Source organism: Amborella trichopoda, chromosome 12 (genome assembly GCF_054954075.1).
Source record: "Amborella trichopoda isolate Santa Cruz 75 chromosome 12, AtrichopodaSantaCruz75HAP2 v2.0, whole genome shotgun sequence".
NCBI lineage: Eukaryota > Viridiplantae > Streptophyta > Magnoliopsida > Amborellales > Amborellaceae > Amborella > Amborella trichopoda.
The window spans coordinates 33,688,912-33,704,081 of record NC_142347.1 but is presented as its reverse complement, the minus strand read 5'-3'; the positions used below and the strand labels follow the sequence as shown (position 1 = coordinate 33,704,081).

The following is a 15,170-nucleotide window of genomic DNA, read 5'->3' as shown; positions in this document are numbered from 1 at the left end:
ACTGTCTTTCATAATCTGGTTCATGGCCCCAAGTGTCTTAAAGAACTATCCGAAGGCATCGGTGTTCTCGTTATTGGAACTCACATTGTTGGCACGAGTCCTCATTATCATCGACCTATCATAGGAACACCCAGTTACTAGCCTATCTAAAAACCATCCTATGGACACTTCTAAGACTCTCTAGGCCAAGAGTCCTATCTTGGCTACTCTGATGATACCATAATTGTCACGACCATGCCCTCTGAACCCCCCTCCCGCTGGAGGGCGACAGAGTACGGGTCCGTGATTCAAGGGTAGCGAATGCCACTCAGGTCGGAGTACACTCATCGCTTCATAAAGTCAGAATCAAAGCAAACCATGAAATAAAACAAAAACTTCCAATACGAATATACACTTATTGAACCAATAAAAACCATTTATATATATATATATATATATACTCCAAAATTATTACGATTGAGTTCCAAGGCACCAAAGCCCAACAACAAAATACATAACTCAATAAAAACAACAACATGGCCCACGACCATCTAACACCTACAGCCAAAAAGCCTCTGTGTCAAGTGCAGTCCTGCAGCCACCAAAACGATTAAAAACCAAATCCAAAGAAAAAGGTCTAAGACCAAAGACCGAAGATGACCACACTAGCATCCCAAGTAACATTAGGGTGACCTCAACAAGGAGAAGTCAACAGCTCAAAGATAGCACAGTTCTTGGGAAGAGCCAGGGGGAAATGATTAAAATACCCATGCACCCGGGCCGCGCGACGCGTCGAGCCGTGCAACACAGCCCGTGTCACCTAAGCTTGTGCACCACGCCGCGCTTTGAACCGCACAACAGTCTGCGTGTAGTGCAACCAGATTGGCTTGGGGATGTGTGTTTTCACCCAAATTTTGAGATAAATATGATTAAGGTGGTGAAAATTCTAAATATTCCAGGAAATCTGAAAATTTCAACATCTTTGACTAAATATGGACCTTTGAATTATATTGGCCTATTTGCTATCATAACCCTAGCTTAACCTATAAATACTCCATCTAATATGCAAGAAAAATACACTGAAATCCCTACAAATTTAACTTAGGAAAATCCTTAGAAATTATTAGATAAATCCTAAAAAAATCCAGAAAATAGGAAAAACCTTTAGATAAATCTTATAAATTAAAAAAAAAAATAGAAAAATTCTCCACAATACTAAAACTTAAAATTCGTATTAGACATTAGGAGATCCCAATTCCCTTAGAAAATTAGAAAAATCCATCTCCCAACCTTAGAAAAAATTAAGGAAACCCCTGCCTAAAACTCCCTAGACCCTTACTAGCCTTAGGAACCCAAGATCTAGGTATAATAACCTTAGATCCAGCAAATTCCAGCAAGCAAAAGACATCCATACAGTAGATAATGGCACGAGAAGAGCGACCTAATCCGAGCATGAAACTCTAGGTTTCGGGACCCCAAGGTAAGTAACTCCTCTTTTTTTTCTTTTAGAATAATTTTAGTTTATTTTTTGGAATTTATTTATTTTTAAACTTAGAAAATTTCAAAAAATTTTGTAGGTCTTATACATAAATTTCTAAGCCGGTTCTCCTAGTGGACTCAGAAAAGGACCGGATATATATAGATCTACAATGTGTTTTAGCCCATAATTTGAGAGACCCCACTCTCTACAGATCTCAAAAAATTTAACTTGTTCTGCATGAGTTTGAGTTGATCTCGCTCTGAGTTCGACGTAAATCCGAGCATAAACATAATTACTCAAAACAATTTAATAATGCTTATCTTCTTGCTCCAAATAAATTCTAAAAATTCTTAAAAATTATCTAAATGATTTTCAACCTAAAATACTCATTTTGGCATCAAAATAAAATTGAAAAATGTATAAATGAGATCTCATGGCTAATATGTCAGAGTACTCCACTGAGCTAGTTCTAGAATGATGATCCACTTTTTCGGAATGACCCAACAAGCCTATGCTCGACAATCTTTGGTAGAGATGCATAAGATGGCAACTTAAAGTCACCCAATTAACACCCTAATACTCTCAGATGTCAATCAATTATAGGTGCACCCCTGGGGACATTGTAGTACTCGTATACAGGGTCTTCTCAAGGCATATGTGCACTAGCACATCTTAGTTGGTTTATAGCACACTAGAAAAGTGGTTTCCCATTCGATTGTGGGTGTACATACAATAAGATGGTCTAGTGTCAAAGTATCGACTCATGTCCCTTGAGTAATGACTATCCTATACAAGGTCATTACTCTCAAGGTACCCGAGTTTTGGTCTCGTTCTTGTTGTCTTTTCCCTGACCATCGCACCATCCATGAAGCATATTATCTTAATGTATGCCTGACTAGATGTGACCCTCACACCTCCAAAAGTTCTCATTCATATAATCTCATTGCCTCATGTATATAGGATATATGATTCTACGCCCTAGGGTGCCATGCACCTAGATCATGTTCTCTCACTTACTCCCATTGGAAGCAAGAAGCCTGGTTTTAAGACCTTGGAAGGCCATAACTCTAAAATTCTCTCACTTGGACTTTTGAGGCTTTATATTCGTGTAGTATTCTCTCGCACTCTCAAGCCCTCATATACTCGGACATCGACATCATACAAGCATATACATGATAATGACAATGATACTCAAGAAAAACTGTGATCTAAAATATCACATAATTTATCGCATGTGATCCACATTCTGCACACACATAATACTCGTAAATCAAACCACACATAATCCATATGCCAACATTCCATATTGTGCTCATGCCAATGCCCGTTATGGTCTTGCAAATGCAATGCCCCTTTTAATACTCACATTTTCTCAGTTTCATATCACACTCGCATCCATCAGCCTATCCATTCACATGCATTCTCGTGGATTTTTAATGCCTTCTCCTCATTCTCATGCAGGTTCTCACACACATGCTTATATCTATACGAACACCCATGCTGATGTTCACAAACACACAAAGTTTCAAGTATATGCACAAATCCATATACTCCTATATTCCTATGTAATACTCATGCAGGCATTCAGATGTTCACAACACTATGTTCATGTCAAATGTCAAAGTATCACACGCTTGTACTCACATTCACTCCCTTGGTGCACAAGACTTTTCCATGCATGATTAGGGGTGTGGCAAGGGACATTGGTTCCTTAAATACCATTTCAATTTGCATTATGCTCATAATCTAATTACTTTCATTACTTAATGGGTGCAGTTTTTATAAGGTTGCAACCTTAAACAATCAAATTAAGGCACACCTCCAAATTTTATCATAACATGTAATTTTTATATAAAAAATTCATAGGATTATCTTAAAATATATTTTCATATGTAATTATAAAATTTTAAACTTCAAAACTAGTTAAAATCAAGTAGATCTATAAACATATGGAAATCTTGAAAACGGATAATGTGTTGCAAGAAACACTATTTTTGGAACTCAAAATTTTCTTTTTTTATATATTCATACATCTCGATGTAAAGATGATCAATTAGAGGGTTTTTAAACATTAAACAACCTTTTCCCAATAAATTTTTGAGGTGCATCTGTAATTCTACATTTTAAGGTTTCAACCTTATATAAACTTTTTCCTTACTTCATATATTTGGATTTCATGGCAAAGTGGTGCCATCATGGACCGATTCCATCAGTCCTAGCCACATGACCAAAGGTTCACCCAGTATAAATCCTTAGGGAACCATGTAACCAAGCACACATAGATTTGGAACATTAAGGACAAAACCTAATGCAAAGTGTGACTTAATGATATTTAATTTGTTTTTCTTATATTCTACTCTTACAGGTTATCTTTAGGCAATTTTGTTAAGTATAACCAATTGAATTAAATCAAGAGCTTAGGTGACTTGCCCATGAAGAATCAAGAAAGGAAGATTCAAACAAACCAACATTAGGGAATGATTCAGGCAAAGGCAACACAAGAAAAGAAGAGCCAAATCCTCCCACTACGACGAAGTTAACTTTGATCTCTATTGATGTACAAAATGAGGCACATATGCCCTCACAATGAGGCACATATGCCCTCAAATTTTCATCTCGATTCGATTGAAAAAACCTTAAAATTGAGCAAATGAAAAAAGTCCAGGGCATTTTCCATGTTTTCATTTTTCAGGTGAATTTGTTGCTGCATGAGGTCAAAATCAGCATTCCACTTTGATTGTAGCATCCCTAGTTGCCAAAATAGAAGTCGTAATACCAAATTTCTGGTTGCTAAACCACCCCTAAACCTTCAGTGCATCATATAGTTTCTGAAGACTAGTGATTTAAAATCTGTCGATTCAATTCTAAATTGACAAAGTCTGATTAGACCTCATAGGTTACCAGGCTAATTCTGACCTAGACGCAAACGAGTGACCAATAACCTAAAAAACTAAAAAAATTGTGCATGTTAGGTTTTTTTTTCTTTTTATCAATGATTCATCCATTGTTATTAACCCCTGAAATCAACTGATTAAGACCCCATTTTTAATCTAAAATGGGTTTTTTTTTATCAATTTGAGATTTTGATGAGTTTTTCTCATCAAAATATCACGGTTATTCAAACCCAGAAAACCAATCCGGCGTTCTTCAAACTTCTTACTCGATTTTGAACAAAAGAACTTGGAATTCGTTTCAAATTATTTGTATTTAAGCCGACCTATCAAGCATATCAAAACCAAAATGAGAGAAATCTAGTTTCCAAATTCTAGGGGTTTTCCGAACCCAAAAGAAAAAAACCTTCAATTTCTTGATCAATTTTCACGAATTTCATTTAAATTTGTCCTAAAATGTTCCAATGATATTGGTCTAGAAATGGCCTACCGAGTATTTTTTCAATCAAAACAAAAAATCTTAAATTCTATTTGTTTTTGTTATTTTTCGGTCATTTTCCTTTCACCTTTTTCCTTCTAAGTTTTTTTTTTTTTTTTTTTTGAGTTTTAAGGTTTAGTAGTGGACTTAATGTCTCAACCGTATGTTGTCGACATCAAAGCATATGTACACCGTACGATATATATATATATATATATATATATATATATATATATATATATATATATATATATACACGAGCTCATGTATTATGCTCCCTAACTCATGTATTATGCTCCTTAGGGAGCATACTCATTTACGCCGTCAACTAAAACAGTGAGAGATTCTTTTTATTTGAAATCTTAGGAACCATCTCATTATAGATAGAAGATTATTTTTAGAGGAAACTAGCTTGATAGGGCTGCAGCCCCATCAAAATAAGTAAAGCTTACCTCATACCTCACTGTAAATTGCAATTGAAGCATTGGAAAACATTTAAATCGATCATTTCGGCTACAACATTATGATTGTAAGAAAAAAATTAGGATTTCAAGCTCTAAAAATAGTGTATATTGCAAGAAATTATCTAGACATTCTAGTTCACCCTAAAATTAAGTATTCATAAATCCACAAGATCTGTACTATTTTTTTAGTTTTAAAATTTTATTGTCAGTGTTGAAAATTGATTTTAAACCCATGATGGAGATTTTCAATGCCGAAAGTGCTTTCCGAGCAAGGATTTGAGGTGAAGCTTTATTTTGTTCTCACAAAGCGTAGGGCTTATAGAAACTTCATCCAATTTTTAATTAAAAAGAGTTATATTTTGAGCTCCTAAATATCTAGATTATTCCCTCGACGGTTCCAGTACAATCTTGGGATGATGTGTTTTTTAGGCACATAGCAAGAGAGAGTTTTCTTTTTCTTTCCTTTGAAGTTGGTTGCCAAACTCTAGAAATCACATACTCAAAAATTGAAAATTGAAATAAAAAAGATGTATTTGGAATACGTTTTGCCCGAGGGAATAAATGAATAGTATGCTCCTGAGGGAATAGAAAATCTTTTGGCTACACACAGTCCCTCCTCTTTCGCTATTAAGGAACTAGAGAACCGCCTGGTGTATTTTTTTTATGATAAAATTAGAGAGAGATAGAGGGATCATTTTGTTTTTTGAACTTGGCCCGAAAGCCGAATCTGTCGAAATTGCTTCATTCTTTATACCAAAAACAGAATATGACAACAATTCCTTTCTATCTTGTAAACATCAGACGTTTAACTTCTCACACAAGCACCAATTAAAGCTGCTGCTTTTTGAATTCCCCACAACTAATTTTCAAACTTGAGAGACCCTACTTCCAAATCTAAAGACACCCCACCACTGCTTCCATCCCCACCTTTTCCCCTTCCTCCTAAGAAAATAGTGGAAAAGAAATGGCATCATCACCATCATCATCAAACATACCAGTCTTCAATTCCAAACAATTCTCTTTTCTTCACCTTTGTTGCCTCTCCTTCCCTCTCTCTCCAGTTGTTGCGTGTACTTTCCAACTCCCATTCTCCTCCTCCAAGTATTCTCTCACTTTTCAAAACCATACACTTCCCCTGCTTTCCTCTCCCACTGTTCTTCCTCCCCATTTCACTACATAAGTTTATTTTCTTTGTGCTTCTGGGCCCAACCTTCCAACCAACAAGATCTCAGCGCATTTTGTTGATGACCGTTGCAAGGGAACCATAAATCTGTGTTACATATACAGAGAGGCCATGGGTCGAAGGTTACTCTGTCTAATCATCATCTTCCTTCTGGATTTAGCATCTTGTACAGGTTCGTGTTTCAATTTGTTTCTACATTTCAGAGAGTATTTATGGATCCTGGTTTTAGATCTTCCGAAATAAGCATGACCCATATTGAATTGTTTCTGTAGTAACAGAAATGATCCCTTTTTCGGGAGAGAGATGTAGCTTTGGGTTAATATCTTCTGATTTTTTGAATTATAAGTGAATGAATCCCCCATTATCTCTGGTTTTTCATGACATTTACTATGTAGATTGACTGATTTTGTTATAAGTCTGAGCCTGAAATTCAACCAAGTAATTTCTGGTTTGGGTTTATATGCTGTAGAATTTCAATGCATGTAAATGGACCCCTGTTTTCTGTTGGGGGATGTTAATCTTCTGTAAGTTGCACATTATATATTTTGATTGGATATGGGTTGGTTCCTCACATTACAAAATTCTTGAAATCTGCTATTGAATTTCAAACATTATCAAACAAACCCGATTGATTTCTCTTACTTCATAAAGCAACATAAGAATGTCAGTCTGCTTTGCAAATCTCTCTCTCTGCCATTTTCTAATCTGAACTTTTAGCTGCCAGGGACTCCTACGATCTATGGCACACGGGGCGCAGATATGGTGACTCCAACAACAGGAGGGGTTCCAGTCATCATCCCCACCACTACATCACCAACGCCCCCTTCGGCTCCTGCAACAGTCACATCACCGACAACCCCCACAATGATGACACCCCCAACTGCTCCCAATACAGGCACACCAACAACACCAACAGGAGGAGGAGGAGGGCAGAGCTGGTGCATAGCGAACCCGAGCTCATCACAGACTGCATTGCAGGTGGCCCTGGACTACGCTTGCGGTTACGGAGGGGCAGATTGCTCAGCCATACAGCCAGGAGCTGGCTGCTATAACCCCAACACACTCCGCGACCATGCCTCCTATGCTTTCAACAACTACTATCAGAAGAATCTAGCTCCCACTAGCTGCGACTTTGGAGGAACCGCTGTCATAACCTCCACTGATCCAAGTATGAATTTTTCCCTTTTCTCCATTTTTCCTCTTGCAGGCAGGGTTTGTAATTCCTCCCAGTGTAGGTTCTATAAATGGTGTTTCTTGTCTCCACCTGTATTTCCTTTGAATTTTGCAATGCTCCTTATATGTTTTCCTGTGGTTTGTGCACTTTATAGAGATTTGATAGTTTTACCTCTATGCTTTTCGGATTAGGAATTCAAGAACATGCAGTGTTTTGATTTTTCAAACTCTAAGGTGCTTAGCATGGGTATGCTTCAGATGAACTATAATTTTTGTTTTTTTCTTTGTTTTCTGAATCCAATCTTTGCCTGCTCCATTTCTTACTGCGATTATGATGTGGTAGATCCCTAATTCATACTCGCTTAAAGCGAGGATTGTCAGAAACTGTTAACTCTACCACTTCGTTGATGATCTGTTTTGTCTTTTACCCTTTTCAGCTTGGTGTTTTCTTCCTTGATCATTTTGACTTTAATTATGCGACTCAATGTAATGGTTGGAAATCAATGATTAGGCTATTATGATTCGGAACATTTGACCCGTTTCTTTTCATTGTGCAGGTTCTTCGACTTGTACGTATCCATCAACAAGGTACATTTTGTCTCAATGAGTCATTTGCGATTAGACCTGTTTACTTCCTTGGCATGCATTTCCATGTGAAATGATTGAGAGGGAATAAATAATGATAATAGAATGAATGCCTGATGTTAATTTTCATTGAATATTGACAGCTCGACACCATCGGTTATAAACACAACCAACCCGACAGGTTCCACTATATCGGGATCAGAACCCTATGGCTCCAGTAGCGCAGTTTCCACCATTGTGAGGGTACCTCTCATCTTTGCCTTGGCATTGATTCTGAGTGCACTCACTGTACCCGGCCACATATGATAATCCACCGACAAAAGCTTCATAGAACCCACTTGGTTCTTGGATGGGGAACTCCTCTGTGGAAGCCCCCTGTGGAGCTAAACGCATTGGTTTGTGTCGTTGTACCAGAGGCACAAGAGTGTTACAAATTTTTGGTATCCATAGAATCAAGCAGATACGATCAAGGTGCAGACGTGAGCAAGTCTTTGCTTCTTCTCATTTTCTTCTTTTATGCAGAGATATGTCTAATGTTCATATTGCAGGATGACAGTTTCCTAAATTTGGATATACTAAGAACCTAAAATTCATGACTTGGGCATAAAATGTCTCGATCCATGTGGACATCATTTGAGATATGCTTCATTGCATAATTGTAATCTCCATTTATTGTACAGTGAACACTAGATAATAAGAAATGGAAAACTTTAATCGAAACAATTCAAACTCTTCCGAAAATCTCCACAGCACGTCGGGCCTCCTTTTAAGTGGTTTCTAATTAAGTCTAATCTCAAAGTGATGAATGTTGGTTTCTCAGCGGTTATAAGTAGGTTTAGAGATGGATGCTTGACATATCCATGCCGTTCATAAGATTTGCGAGGCTCTTCAAATCATTCAAGGAGTTTCCGATGGGTAATTATGAATGACAAATAACAGGTCGATTGAAACATTTATACAGTATTCTCTTTACTTGAGAATGAAGAGTCCTTTGTGTTTCAGCGATACATTGCTATATACATTAAGGAACTAATTCTCATAACTAAGTTTATAGCACCTGACTTGATGGTTATAATGTTGACAAGCACATCACAACAGCTAAGATTTGAATTGCACAGCTAACCTACCAAAACAAATGATAATTATCCCTATTTTACATACATTGTAAAGGATGGAATCTGTGATATTCAACTTATTTATCTCAATTTTCATATACAATAAATGAAAAAACAGAGTCAATTGCACCTTCCTTTCAGTAAACTAGTAACCACGAGGCTCTGCCCGGTTTGATAAAAGGGAAATTGCCCACGAGTCTGTGGCCGGTTTGATAAAAGGAAAAGCACTCAGACAAGAAAGAAAGTGAACGGCAGGATACCTCTATATCAAAGAGAGAGTAAATAGAGAAATTATAGGACTTAACCGATGCGACGACTGGAGGACATGGGTAGTTATGTGAAGTTCCCTGTTTTCTCAGGTTGCCTACTGTAACTTCCCATATCAACCTCTTTCTTAAATAAGTCTACCTTTAATTAGTGTATTTTTATAGACGTTTAGTGAATCTAGACTAGGTTGTGCACAGACACGTGCTAGGCAATGAAATGAGGATACCATGTTAAAAGAACGGTTCCAATATAGGTGAGACCCCTAATAATTCAACTATAGTCATTTTCAGAGCAATTCTTGATTTATTCATGAAAGGACTAGATGAGAAACTTTTAATGGCAAAACTTTTTCTGCAGTTTGATTTATATCAACCAAAAAAGTAAATATTTACTTCGTGCTAATTGTGTCCAGTAAGGGTGACAATGGGCCAGGTGGCTCGGCCCGGTCATAAAAACTAAGGCTTGGGCCACAAAATGTGGCCCAAGGGCTCGGCCAAGGCTAGGCAACCACACCCCAAGGGTAGGATCAGGGCTGGCCCTGCTCTTTTTCTTTGTTTTGAACTTATGGCATTGTGGCTGCACCACGACCGTACACAGCTAAAAATATGAAAGTAAAAAATTAACCCCAAACACAAAATAGTTATTTGAAGTTGTTTCTCACATAGAGAACATAAAAACAATGAACTCTTATGCCTTCCCGGTTTAGGGGGACCAACATTAGGTACAAAATATTTTTCCTGCACCATTTAGGAGTGAAAGGGTGCCTGCTTGTTCCACTTCACCTGATTTTCTTTAACATGTTTTCACTTTTTCCTGAAGAGGTGGCTTGCTCTTCTACCTCTCAACAGGGCCTTGGGTTAGAACATGGTTAAAAAAATGTCGATATGGATCGGAATTACCTGATAGGTTTGAGGGGTGGCTGGTAGGGTCCCTCCGTTATAATGTAAGGCTAGGTGGTTCCCCATAGGAACAAGCCGGTTCTATCAGGAATTGATCCTGCCGTATTTTTTTTTATTAATTTATGAGAAGATATTAAAAAAAAAAGAGGATTGAAAGTTTGAAACCTTTTGCAATATAACTAAAATGGTCAAAATATTATAAATTATATATGAGGGTATGCTTTTGAATTTTTATATCAATCATGTATGTATTCAATAAAAATGTTTGAAAATTTTTCAAATTCCCCTATTAGGTGTTGGGAAGTCCAAAGGGATACTTTGATAACTTTGCCCTAACGAGGCTCTAACCATACTTCAATAATTCTATCACCAAAGAGGCCTTAACCGAATGATAATTAGAGACAAAATTATCAATGTATCCCTAATTATTATGGCTTCTTTGTACAAAATAGGGGTAATTTAGAAATTTTTGATATTTTTTGAGGATATAACTGGTTGATATAAAAAGTTAACGGCCTACATTATAGTGTAGTTTGTAATCATTTGACATTTTAATAAGAGATTTTAACCCCTTTTTCATAGTTTCTTTTTATTTTTTATTTTTTATTTTTTATTTTTTATTTTTTATTTTTTATTTTTCTAAATTTTTAGTTTGTTTTTTATTAGTACAAATCTTTTTATTTGCCAATCTCCATCCCTACAAGGATTGAGATGCCAGCCCCACAACTTCTTGGTTTGGCCCCACACCCACAAGGTTAAGCAACGAGGGAATGATATTTTTTATTGGCGAGGGCCCCAACGTTTCCCTAAGATGCCCGATGACTCGACACGATGCGATATCAAACTTATGAGACTTATGTTTTATTAGGAATTCCAATACAAACGAATTGAAAGTTTTTTTTAATGCGTCCCAAACCTGATGGATTGTATTAGATAGGCAGTCAACTTAAAACTTTATCAAAACTTTTCATGAATCCTGAATCTACAAGGTATATTGATAAAGCTGAATAGCGGACTAAGATCATGTAGTCGATCCCAAATCGTTGGAAAAAGACTTTGATAATTATGATAATCTTTTAAAAAATGTCAAAAACTTTTGTTTTTTGGATTATTTAGAACTGTAAATCAAGAAGTTTCAAAAATATTGGAAACCATATGACGGCTTACCTTAATAAAAAAAGATTGGAAACTGTGAGGGATTGCCTCTTGCACAACAAGGCCATGTTAAATAAGTGAATCCTTTGGCTAAATATTTCGCTTGGTGTGCTAAATACCCTTGAATTTGGTTGTATGTACAAAAATTATGAATAATTAATATTCATTTACTTTGAAATAAGAAAAGTATTTGTATCAATAGAGATAAACTTTGTCACACAGATTCTTCAACGAGAGGGATGAAGAATATTTATATAAAATAAGATCGGTTTTCAGAGAAGAGAGAGAGAGGGCCGGGGCATAACTTGTATCACAAAATTAGTACCAAAAATCACAAAAAATAAAATTAGCATAAAAACCAAAATTAGTATCAAAAATCACATTCTCCCTCGTTTCTTCACTAAAAATCACAAAATGAGTATAATTTTTTTTATAAAAGTAAAGTTAGTATCAAAAATTAGTATCAAAATTAATATCAATAGACACTCCGATAAGAAATGGTGTCTCAGTATTCACGTACTTTTGTAAATAACTAAAGTCCATAATGCACTAACCCCTTTTTTTGGAAACTTAAAAAATAATACTCATAACAATTTTGAATCACCATCATCATTATCATCAGAGTCTTATCCCAACTATTTGGGATCGGCTACATGAATCGTGCTCCACCATTTCACTCTATCAAGGATCATACCCTCACTCAATTTATAAGCACCATATATGTTATCATTACTTCCATCCATGTCCTTTTGGATTTTTCCCTTGCCCTTTTAGAGTGTCCAAATCACCCCTCGTAATTAGTGTTGCTTTAGGTTGATGTTGTACATGGCCATACTACCTAAGTCTACTTTCCCTTATGTTATCACTTGTTGGAGCCAACCCTATGTCCCCTCAGATGTCGTCATTTTGAATTGTAAGCTTTCTTATCTTACCACTTATCAATCTTAATATCCTAATCTCAGCTACAGTTATTCTATACATATCTTTACGTAATATTCTGTTGCATAGAGCATGTTGGTTTTATAAACTTCTCCTTTAGTTACATTGGTATGCGATGATCACATCCTACTTTGAAAGTGCATCTCTATGTCATCCACCCAGCTCTAGTTCTATGTGCAATATCTTTTTCAATATTTCCATTCTTATGGATTACTGACCCAAGATAATATCTTTAATCTTAACTAATTCCCTATTTCAATTCCTAATATTACTAGCATTCTATATATTATATCGTAGTCCAGTTAATTTAAAACCTTTTGATTCTAGAGCAACCCTCCAAAGTTTTAACTTAACATTGACACGATCTCTAGTCTCGTCAATCAAAGCTATGTCATTTGCAAGCAATATACACCACAGTACCTCATCCTGTGGATGTCTAATTAACTTGTCCATGTTGAAATCTTGAGAGAAGAGGTGGACCCCTCTCCCAAGATTACTGGCGGTGTCACGAGACTTGGGATCGCGGATATCAGGCCCTTTCCCAGAACAATGAGAACTTAAAATTAATTATGTGGTCTGCTTCTCGATGGCCATGAAACTCTTCTTAAAAAGGGATGGAAGGAGACTGTTCTCCAACGTTCGGCTGAGTTCCTGAAATCTCTGATAAACGTGGCCCTGTAATTTGGGAGGTGGGTGGTTATTTTCTGCCGGTTAGATAGCGGTACTTTCTCTCTCTAAGAAGCCTCCCTATTTAGTGATACGCATTAAATTATAAGAACGAGAAAAATAGCACGTTTAAAGGCCTCATGGCCACACACACACGTACCAACATCTCCTACTTGGCCACGAGGGCCAGATATACTGAAATATCATAAAGTCTTTACCACTTAATGAGTTTAACATTTATAAGCATATTTTTGTCATGAGGTTTTTCACACTAATGCAGTTATACATCTCATAACAAAAAATAGCCAAAGTCATGTCATGGGGTTTCTCACGCTAATGCGGCTTGTCCTCACATGACCAAGACATCAAAGAAAAAGATCCAATTTGTGAGTTTCAAACTTAAATATTCTTAAGTCTCATCAAAGCTACATTCTTTGATAATATTTCTACACTCAACCTCTTTGTTAAAGGGTCTGCAATCATATCTGAAGATGGTAAATAACTTGAGTTATTTCATTCTTTCCAATAATATTATAAATATAATGATAATCAATTTCAATGTGCTTACCCTTAGAACTATAAGCTCCATTTCTAATTGATGAAATAGCAGCCTGATTATCACAACAAATTTTAATAGGTCCGTTGACTATATTCAGCTTCAAATCATTTATGAAGCATTTAATCCAGACGACATAAGTTGTAGCAATGCTACAAGCAATATACTCAGCTTCTATAGTATACCGAGCTACACAACTTTATTTCTTGCTAGACTAAGAAACACATCCACCTCCAAAGAGGAATACAAATCCTGAGGTTGATTTTATCATCTAGGTCTCCTGTAAAATCTGCATCAGAGTACTCAGTAACCTCTAAGTAGTCAACTTAGAAGCACAACTTGTAATTTTTAGTTTTCTGAATATATTTGAGTATCTTTTTTACTGCTTGTCAATGAGTCATCCCAGGATTGTTCCGAAATCTACTTACAAGACCATATGTATGACTCAAATCAAGTCATGTTCATAACATAGCATAATTTATGCATCCTATAGCTTGAGCATATAGAATTCTTTCCATTTCAGCTTTATCACTATCATTTAATGGACACATTTTCTTTGATAATTTCAAGCCTTTACAAACAGATGTATCTATGGGCTTACAATTTTCCATTTTAAATCTATTTAAAATACTTTCTAAATAATTTTCTTGAGATAAACGTAGAAGTCTTGAACTTCTATCGCTTGTTATCTTAATGCCCAATACATATGAGGCTTCTCTCATATCTTTCATCTCAAATTGAGAACTTAGCCATGATTTGGTATGGTTAATCATGCCAATATCATTACTGACTATCAAAATATCATCCACATATAGTGACAATATAGCAAAATTGCTTTCACTATTCCAAACAAATATACAATGGTCTAACCTATTGGCTATATAACCAATTTCAGTGATTGTATTATGAAAAGTAAAGTATTATTGTCTAGAATATTGTTTTAGACCATATAAATATTTCTTAAGTTTATATACTTTGTCTTCTTGGCCTTTAATTACATATCCTTATGGTTGTTTTATATATATATATATTCTTTTAATTCTCCATTTAAGAAATATGTCTTTACATCCATCTGAAATAATTCGAGATCATAATATATAACTAATGCCAAGATGATCCTAACAGATAAAAATTTTTCTATTGGAGAATAAGTTTCTACATAATCTATGCCCGTCCTTTGGGTAAATCCTTTAGCCACCAACCTAGCTGTATATTTATCAATGGATCCATTTGTATTAAGTTTTTTCTTTATGACCCATTTGCAACGAATGGATTTTTTATTTTTTGGGAGGTCAACTAACTCCCCAAACTTGATTTCTTTCAATAGAATCAAGTTCATC

The 15,170-nt window shown here is 35.9% G+C and overlaps 1 protein-coding gene across 2 annotated transcripts; it reads left to right on the top strand.

The window, feature by feature from the left end:
- Positions 1 to 5,955: 5,955 nt before the first annotated feature.
- On the top strand, positions 5,956 to 8,956 carry LOC18430931 (uncharacterized). Of its 2 annotated transcripts, none has more exons than XM_006841071.4 (4): positions 5,956 to 6,647; positions 7,200 to 7,643; positions 8,206 to 8,236; positions 8,377 to 8,956. In XM_006841071.4, the coding sequence occupies exons 1-4, from the start codon at positions 6,587 to 6,589 to the stop codon at positions 8,537 to 8,539; spliced, it is 699 nt and encodes a 232-aa protein (XP_006841134.1). In that variant the 5' UTR covers positions 5,956 to 6,586; the 3' UTR covers positions 8,540 to 8,956. The 2 variants fall into 2 exon arrangements, with proteins under 2 accessions (XP_006841134.1, XP_088710107.1); XM_088853981.1 differs by having other exon boundaries at positions 6,591 to 6,647; positions 7,193 to 7,643.
- The last annotated feature ends 6,214 nt before the right edge of the window (positions 8,957 to 15,170 follow it).